The 9,875-nt window shown below is 39.7% G+C and overlaps 1 protein-coding gene across 1 annotated transcript; it reads right to left on the bottom strand.

Annotated features, from left to right (window-relative positions):
• Nucleotides 1-2,034: 2,034 nt before the first annotated feature.
• LOC117555321 (microfibril-associated glycoprotein 4-like) lies at nt 2,035-5,804 on the bottom strand. Its single transcript, XM_034230178.1, has 5 exons — nt 5,550-5,804; nt 5,141-5,338; nt 4,750-4,846; nt 3,573-3,740; nt 2,035-2,719 (listed from the first exon to the last, which is right to left on the bottom strand). Exons 1-5 carry the CDS (start codon nt 5,565-5,567, stop codon nt 2,457-2,459), a joined length of 744 nt encoding a protein of 247 aa, XP_034086069.1. The 5' UTR covers nt 5,568-5,804; the 3' UTR covers nt 2,035-2,456.
• Nucleotides 5,805-9,875: the final 4,071 nt, after the last annotated feature.

Below are 9,875 nucleotides of genomic sequence, written 5' to 3'. Positions count from 1 at the left end.
TTGTGCAACACAAGGGCGCCACCGTGTGTTGAGATGACGCACATCCTGTATGATATTAAGCAGAATGCCCGAGAATAGCTTGTCTCAAATACAGCCCAGATATATAAGCAGATTTTTAATTTTCTCTATAGTGTTGTTTTTAAAATGTTCTTCTTCTATACTCCACAATATTTTAGAATGAATAGATAGATAGTGAATACTATACCTCATTACATTTATTGTCTGCTCTAGAAGTTAAGATTTCTACAATAGAAAACAGAACGATTTATAAAATATGATGCTTTGTTATAAATTGAAATAGCCTACCTAACGTTACAACAAGTGAAACGATGAATCAATGAATGAATTAGTTGTTTGACAGGAAATCTAGTAACGGCAGAAAATACACTTGCACAATTCAAGGCATACTGCTAAATGAAACAATGTGTGACTCATAGCAAAATATTTCATGTTGAGCACAGAGAAGGTTCAAGTATTGAGTTTGCCAACATATATAAATAATATAAAGAAATGCACCTTCCCCCCAAATGCACTTCATCAGTCCAGATGACTTTGGGCTGCTGTAGCTGTTGGGATGCAGGTACTGTTGTATTGCATGACATTCCTTCGCATTCCTCTTTGGCCTACCGATTGAATTATTGTATTATCCAAAGGAGATGAATTCACCTTTGAATAAATTCAGACTCTCATAGGAGCTTGCCTCTAAATGCTCACAGCCCATGAAGTCTCTGAAATAAAAGTTCTGCTGTGATTGTTAATGGGGAAGCCTGACATGCTGGTCCAGTGCATTGTGGTTAGTGCTCAGGTAAAACTTCAGTACATTTTAAACAGGTAAGCCACCGTCTTTTGAGTCACAACATTATTCAGATCTTCTATATCAGCATCTTCAGAGTTTTCTGTTCAATTTCATTGGTTGTGCTCAGGTAAAACTTTAGTGTTGTGTACACTCAACAAGCATAACATTCTGAGCTAGGAAGATTTAATAAAATATAGGAACATCATTCTGGTGTTTAAAATCCTACACAATACAGCCCCTCCACCTCTTAACTCATTAGTTACTCAACGTTAACAATTCCAGCCTGACCACTGTAATAAGTTCCATTCAGGAAAAGTACTTTTGGTCAAAACTTGAACTGTCTACCCACACATATTAAAGACATGCATACACCACCACTTTACAGCTCACTTAAAAACATGGTTCACTGATAGCTACACCTGCACACACTAGTCTATGTTGGATATGGTGTGTGTGTGTGTTATATATAATGATCATGGATGTTGCCCCCCATTTCTATTAACCGTTGCACTGCATGACCTACCAGACCTCCCTTTTGCCTTTGCACACCTCTTTGGCCTATACTGAAGTCAATGCACATTGCTTATCCAACAAGGGGATATCCAGAGTTGTTTGTTTCTTTTCATTGTTTGTGCTCAGGTCAAACTTTGATGTATCGGCACACTTAAGCAGCCAATCATTTGAAGATATAATGTCCTCTTTGCCTTTCAAAAAGACACTTGTGGTATTATCAGTATCTAATTTCACCAGCACCTCTACGTTCTGAAGTGGTTGAGGCCCAGTAGAATTATTATTATATTCAGTCATAGAAAAACTTAGTTTGAGCATATAGTTCATTGGCAACAATATATGTTTTATACACACACACACACACACACACACACACACACACACACACACACACACACACACACACACACACACACACACACACACACACACACACACACACACACACACACACACACACACACACACACACACACACACACAACACACACACACACACACACACACACACACACACACACACACACACACACACACACACACACACACACACACACACACACACACACACACACACACACACACACACACTTACTGGGCTCCACAAGAGGAATGACTTTAAAGCTAACTTTCATCAGTTTTTTACTTAATTTTATTTAATTATTGATAATTCCCTTATATACAACTACAGCCATTCCTTGATTTATAAAGAAACTGTTGTATCCGACTGAAGCATTAACTGTATTTTTATTTAACAAGCTTATCTGTGTTGGTTGAAGATAGTAACACCTGGCATTAAAAACACACACACTTTCATTGTTTGCCTGACAGGAATATCATAGTTCGGTAAACAAGAATGAACAATTTGAAAGAATTCAAAACACAGTTGCAGCTACATCATTGTTTCTATTGATTCGTAAAGAAAAGGTTTAATCTCACTGTAGCATTTACTATATAATTATTCAACAACAGTATCAGTGTATGATGGAAGTATAATATATATATGTATGTGGCATTGAAACAAGAATTTCATTTTTAGCCTAACAGGAAAATCATAGTTCGGTGAACACGAAGGTCCAAGTTGTCTGAAATCTTGTATAAACTTGAAAACCTTAATAAAGTCAACAATAAAAGTGTACAGCTAATCAGGTTATTTAGTGCATGCACATGCAGAGACTGATCTGATCTTCATGGCAAAGGTCTTCATGCCATAGTTCTTGCCCCTCCACGAATTCCAGAAAATGCCTGTCGCCACAAGCCCTGGAGGTGCGTACAGACCGGTGGGGTTGGCTAGATGGCATGCGTTGTACCAGAATGCACCGAGATAAGTCTTAGCGCAGTTAAGCGACCACCTGTCCTGATCTCTGTCAAACGTTGTGAACTTCATGTTGTTGTGGTATGTCAAACTGTCCCCTAGAAATAAAAATAAAAACAAACAAACTTAAAACCCAGAAACACTTATTTTAATGCCAATGTGTGTCAGTGGGTAATATATTTTATTTTATGTTTCTATAAATGACAAAAAACAATAGGTACAGCACATATGCCTCTTAAATAGTGGTAGAATGTAACAGGGCACATTTGTATTGAAGTAGAATATTAAGGTATTTCTATTTTATGTAATTTAATATTACATTTCTCACACGTCCAAATTGCAACACTTAAGTCCCCAGAAATACCCACCAAGTGTCACCAGACCAACCTTTCCTCAAACTATTTTTCATTACATTTTTAACAAATAATATATATAGAGAGGACATATTATGCTAGTTTTCAGGTTCATATTTGTATTTTGTGTCTCTTATTTGACTGTGACATGCTTTAATGTTCAAAAAGCTCTTTATTTTTCACAAACTGCCTGTGCTGCAGCACCTTTGTTCACCCTCTGTCTGAAACCAGAGCCCAGTCTGCTCTGATTGGTCAGCTGACCAGCTCTGTTGTGATTTGTCAACCGCTTAGAGATACCCCGCCCCTTAGCCTATCGCGTAAGATGCGTTGGAAAGCTAGACAATACAAACAAGAGTGTTTCGTAGTGATGTCACTATGTTACGGAAGTAAACAAAGGAGTCCAATGGAGGCGTTTAAGACATGGGGGGAGTGTGGGAGAGAAACTCCCTCTGGAGGGAGCTTTGGGAATTTAGCCCAGACCATTTACATGCACAAAAACCTATATAACACTACAGGGAAGGGGAACCCCCCCCAAACAAATATGAGGGCCTCTTTAAACCTACATTTCCCAAAGTAATATGCACACAGTAATTCTTACCTGCGTTTCCGTCAGTGAATCTGCCCAGGTGAAGCTGATAACCGTCAACCTCAGAATCGATGGTGAAGGAGGAGTAATTGGCGTACCTTTTCCCCCCCTCCCAGTCCTCCATGTCGACCCGCAGCCCGTTCTCCTTCCTCACAGTCAGCAGGAGGATGTTTTCCAGGCCTTAGAAAAGGAACAAAAAATCTGTTTCACATAACCTCCTGTAGGCCTACCATTAGTTAGAGTGTTTAAAAGTACACTGAATTATCAGTAAGAAAGTAAAGCCAAAATAACACAATGTGTAGTGTAGCAGTGTATTGTCTGAGATTGGAATGTTTTTCTTCTTCCTTAAGCTAAACATACAGTATCATATATGGAGCAAAGCCTGCAAGTTGAGGCAGTCACAGGGGCTGTTCTGGGGGGGGGGGGGCAACAGGGCCCTGTCAGTAACGCTGACCTGGGACCCCCCTGTTACCCCCTTCAAAATAAAAGTTTATAATATTACCATTTATTGGCTATAAGGCAGGCGCAATAAGCGGAACTAATGTAACTCAGCCTTGTAGTCGGACCCCTTAGAGTGGTACACCACCACTGGCCATGCAGGATAAAAAACAACACTTGTCATCTCTGACCAGAGGCTGTTTCCATTTTACTTCAAGTAAGATACAAGCCTAGACATTGAGAGACTACAAATCACAGAAACCGCAGGATAATGTTGCTGTAATGTGAAAGAAGAGAACACTTCACCTGGGATGCAGAGACCCGCATGTTCAGTAGAGATTGAACTGTTCAGTGCCTTATATTCAGTGTTGCAGCAAATGCTGTTTATGTAATTTAATTTAATTGTAACTTAGTTACTAAAACAAGTTCTGTAAAGGACAAAACAATAACTACTGAAACAAAGAACTGTAACTTACAGTTACTGAAATAAATAACTGTATAGAAGCACATAGCAATTACTGTATTTTATGTTTATTTTACGCAATTACTATATATCGTATAACCCGTGTTTATTGTATAATATAAATACAAAAATAACTGGCCCCAGCCTGGTCCCCCCCAGTAAAATTGGTCTAGAACCGTCACAGTCACACCAGCATTCACCACTATACGCACCAAACATTTAAATGTTCCTTCATCTGACAGCATATTAAGATGAAAAATATTTTGAATTTATTAGTTGAACACTCACCGAGCCAATATTCTCCTGCCATTTTCCCAAATCCGGCCTTATAGTGACTCCAGGGCCTGTAGAAGTTTTCAGTCCCATCCATCCTATGGAGAAATACCTGAGAGGAAGAGTAGGAAGAAGAGTGATACAGGATAATAGGATACCAACATGTTGTACTACAATAACTACATTTGGAGAACTTTACAAAGTATCTTGACGAGTAAACAGGACTGTTGGTTCCGATGTCAATTATGGAAATGGGAAGAAAATTCAAGACAAATTATTTGTTGTACTCTTGGAGGCAGCAGAAAAATCTGAAAGCAGTTAAGACATCAGACAAGTCACGAGTTCCCAAAGCAGGTTTACAAGGTCTAAGAAAAGCACACAGTCTGATCAAATCTGATATACTGACCGTCCATCCGCCCCCGTCAGTGTGCATGTCACAGTAGACTTGCAGTGGAGTGGTGGGATCCCCGGGGAAGATGGTGTACACCCCACTCAAGCTGGTTTTGTCATGGCAATAGATTTCATTGCAGTCGAAGGGCAGAAAATCCTGCGAGCCAGTGGCAGCTGAGGCTAAAAACCCCAGAAGAGCCACGAATAATGTCACCTGGATGCAAAAGAGAAGAGATTTTAAATACCTACAGCACCATTTGAAGTGATTTCCTGCAGTGTTTAATGGTAATACATGAGTTTATTCATGATTATTAATTTGCCCAGAGTAGATCAAGTTTGAGACAGCTCCAAGTATTGATGCTAGTATTGATTATCAGCAGAGGACAGAGACATTTAAATATATATATATCTGTGTGTTTTCTTACCTGCATCATCTTCATCATGGAGAGGAAGTTCTACGCTGAGTTCACTCTGTTGTTTGAGGTGACTCTTGTTTGGAACCTAGGCATTTAAACAGACTGTGCATCACATGTTTTTGGAAGTGCGTGACAAGCTGTGTTATTTTAAGGTTTATCAATGGTTGGTTGTATTAGCTAGGCACATAGCCAATATATAAACAAGGAAGAAAAGGAAAGGCACATTTAACCAGCATTCATTATTGGAATAGGTTGACGAACCTGATAAACTGGATGTGACAGAAGGTGCACTGGAATGGAGAAAGTCTTGTGACACTGGAGAAGGAGCCATTTTCGACCAAAACAGTGCCACAGATTCTCTATGGGATGTTATCTGGTCTTTGAGCCACTTTAGGACATCAGCCTTTTTGTTGTTTAACCACTACTGTGTTGCCTCGGCCTTGTGCTTGGGATCATTGTTCTGCTAAAAGGTGAAGAAGACGGTTCTCCCTGTATTGTGCTGTATCCATTCTTCTGAGGTACTCAGTCCCTGCTGACGAAAAGCATGCCAACAGCATGATAGAGATAACGCCAAGTATTATGCAGAGCTCTCGATATGGTTTGCTGGTGCACCTTCACTCCACGTTTAGCCACTGAACTCTGTAGCTCCTTGATTGTGATTGTTGGCCTCTGGTCTCAGTATTGCTTGTGTAGTGTAATGCAGCTTCCACCTCTTTAGATTCTCAGTCTGAGCTATGATATTCAAACTATTGGAGGGTTTTACCCAGAAAATGAGAGCTATTCTAATGTTTCACAGGTGGGGCCAGTTGTAGAGCCTACAGCGTCCTTGTTTGATGAATAGTTTTCATTTGTGTCAACTTGTAGCTTCCAAGGCACTGGGGTTTTCTGTATATAAAACTAATTTCACCTTAAAGGCCAGCCTTCTAAAATGTAATATCAGAATACAATCCTGACGTTTTGATCCTTTGTAATCCAAACAAATCAGATAAGTTTCAAGTGGGTGAATACTGTTGCAAGTCATTTTATTTACTAAAACTAATTACATAAACAAGGAATCTCTATCTGTGGACCCAAGGACCAAAAGCAACAAGTTTAATATTAATACGGTTTAAATAAACAATGAAATAACAATGGGAACTATCCGAGAAACTAATGTGAACAGACAAGGCCACACAGACTGAAGGAACAAAAGAGAAAGGTTGACCAGGGACAGGTGAATCTGATCAGGGCGGGGCAGGTTATCGCAAAGCCAGGAAACACACCAGGAAATGAAATGAATAGATTGGACAAGGGCCCAGAATGTGACAAACATTTGTTGTAGTATAAAACATTTTAAAAACAGCAACAAATCCATTCAAATAAATAAAGTCTTGGCGAGTTTCACTCAGGGTGTGACCTACAGTATAGAGATCATATATTTTCCAGTTATTGTATTAACTGAGTTTATATTTGAAAAATGTGTAACACTGGACAATAAACGTAGCCTAATTTCAACCAACACACTACCGACATCTTCAAAAGGAGCAAAAAAAGATGATCCGTCATCCATAAACTGGAAGAACTGTACGTGTTCCCCCCTCTTCTCCCTCTGTACCAAAGCATTATCAATATGCTCACTGTCACCAACCGGACCAAACTCACATGCATCACCAACACTGCTGCCTAAAAGTAGCATGATAGGAGATCTCTAAATAACGGGCCTCACTGAGTTTAACTGCCATCTGTGTCGCTATCTCTTGTTGTCCGTGTTATTGTTGTTGTTTATATATTGTATAGATATTACATGTACAGTGCTCTGAGAATGAATTTCCCCCTTTGGACAATCAATCTAATCGAAAATCGAAAGCAAAACAAGGACAAATATCCACAAGCATCCGTCCAAATATACCGTCTTTAAACAATCATATTAACAAACAGCAGGAATAGTTTACAACTATCAAGTGCAAAACTGGCAAATGTACTTTAAATCTCCAGTGTCCTGCGGAAATCCCGTAATGACACGATTCAAACACGCATATCAATACTGGAATCATCGTTGTTTTATTTCTTTGGCGAACATTGATGTTTGCACATTGTCCTTGGCCTTAAAGGTGGGCTAGGTCATTCACTTCAGCGCACTCGAGCTGGTTTCTCCATTCTTACCTACCCTACCTTTAATGAACCAAAATGATTCTGAATCTTATAAAAATCATTTAGGAAATAAAGAGGTCATCCCTTTTATGCTGCAGATAACAAAAGTGGAGCTCATTTTAACTATTTTTGTATTTGATAATTATATGTTACCTGTAGTGATTACTGGGCTAATAGTTTTTGTAGGCCCCCTATTTAAACAACATATCAAAGTCATTTATAGCCTCGGCAGGCTCTGGGATCGCACTTCTCCACTCTGCTCTATACGCGCGCCTGGTCCTCTCCTCCAGATGAGTGACGTATCGGGCCTCCCTCATGTATCTGTCCGGTTATCGTTAGCTCCCCTCCACGTAGCAAGTCCTCGTCATCCTCCCATCTCCTCCAACTGATAATGTCCCTCCTGTCTGTTTTTCCTCTCCCGCTACTCCATCGCTATCAGAAACAGACGGCCTACTTGGCTCTGAGGCCCCGCGGCCGGCACCGCTGCCACTCGGTACAGAACTCATCTGTCCTTCCTCCTCATCCTGGCCTACAGGTTTAAAATAACCTGTAAGCTTCGGCATTTTTTGTAATAGCTGCTTGTCTCGAAACTCCTTTTCCCTCAATAGTTTCCTTTTCTGAGCGCCACTCTCAAACTTTTTCTTCTCCGACATTTTCTCCTAAACAACTTTCATCTGTCACTCAATCACTCGCAATTTGAATAAGTCACATGTGAAACATATTCTCATTCTGATTGGCTGTTAAGTGGTGCCCTGACTGTTACTGAGTCATCATTTTTGAGAAAAATCTCTGGAATCCATCGATCTGATTGATTAGCGGAGCAAATGATCAAAATAGTATGGAGGGAAGATATTTTCGTTTGGATTACTGGTCTGGGGGAAGCTCACGAGTGTGTGTGTGTGTGTGTGTGTGTGTGTGTGTGTGTATACGTGTGTGTTTGTGTAATTTTGCGTTTGTGTGTATTGTGTTTGTCTCACGAGAAACACCGGCTGTTGTTGTGCCTGCTGTGACGTCAAGTTACTCCGTTCTCCGCTTGTAATTATGCCGTTACAAGCTTCAAAGTTGTATTTATCATCTGAATTTGCCGAAACAAGTTTAATATTCTGAAAGCCAAGACTTTGTTTATTATTTTTTATTATTTGTTTATTATTATTTGTTTATTATCAGATGAAAACAAACTGTAACGGACCCTGCCGTGTTATCTATGATTACTATACACCTTACATTCATAATTTCAGCCGGAGGGAGGGGGGGCGGCGCTGTGGAAGTGCAGGGTGGTGAGAGCTGTCATCTTCCCTTTACAAGCTTCAAAAATGTATTTATCGCGTGATTTTGGAAATAAAAGGTTCATATTCTGAAAGCCAAGACTTTGTTTATTTAAAAAAAAATTAAAACACCCGGAAAAAAAAAAATATTTGAATTTTTTTTATTGGCTCATGATAGGCCCCCGATCTCCGTAGTCCCCTGGGCTGAATTCAGCCCATGGATGTATAATAAGAACTGGATACAGCGTGGGAGGCAGGGCCTCATTCATTCCTATGAGAGTTGCTCAATGGCGCATGATGACAAAATGGCCCAACTTTTGAGAGAGCGAAACGTCACAGATTACCCGGCATGCCTGAGAAGTACCCGTATGTGCACTCATAGAGCATGCGCAACTTTAACCACGCCGCCCAAAAGGCTCGTTCACATTAAGCACGTAAATTTGCGTACACGTAACAGCACCGCACGTTCATGACAGCATGGTACTGGATTTATATTAACGAGGCGGCAGTTAGCAGCTAGCGGCTAGCTAGTAAATTATGCTAAATTACACATCAATCGTTATGTACTTTTATATTACGCTGACATCAGGATCTAGTGATATCCAAGCAACAGAGCTTCATTTAGCATGATACTTGTGTGGGTTGTACATGAAACCACTTGGTAATATATACAAATGTATATGTTGAAGCCTGTTATGATCAATTGTGAGTTAAAACTTTATCTAAAAAGTAAAGCTGATGATGGATTACTGTGGTGGAGTTAAAATAACAATAGCCTATTTCTTTTTGAAATGTGATGGAGTAAAAGGATAGTAACTGTGATTATTCATGTTAAGTAGCCCACAAGTAACTAAAACAATTGCAAGTGCAATAAGAAGCTACAGGAACGTTAATCTACGTCGGTAATATTAACTTTATTTAATACAACATTTACGGTACA

Source organism: Gymnodraco acuticeps, unplaced genomic scaffold (assembly GCF_902827175.1).
Source record: "Gymnodraco acuticeps unplaced genomic scaffold, fGymAcu1.1, whole genome shotgun sequence".
Classification (NCBI taxonomy): domain Eukaryota; kingdom Metazoa; phylum Chordata; class Actinopteri; order Perciformes; family Bathydraconidae; genus Gymnodraco; species Gymnodraco acuticeps.
Note: the sequence above shows the minus strand (reverse complement) of the source record. Positions and strands in the feature narration are given on the sequence as shown.

Excerpts from the sequence above, each read along its gene's own strand:
- LOC117555321 (XM_034230178.1), bottom strand. Across the intron at positions 3,741-4,749 it reads GGCAGGAGAATATTGGCTCG|GCCTGGAAAACATCCTCCTG; the intron begins GTGAGTGTTCAA and ends TCCTTTTCTAAG. Across the intron at positions 2,720-3,572 it reads ATTCACTGACGGAAACGCAG|GGGACAGTTTGACATACCAC; the intron begins GTAAGAATTACT and ends TTTTATTTCTAG.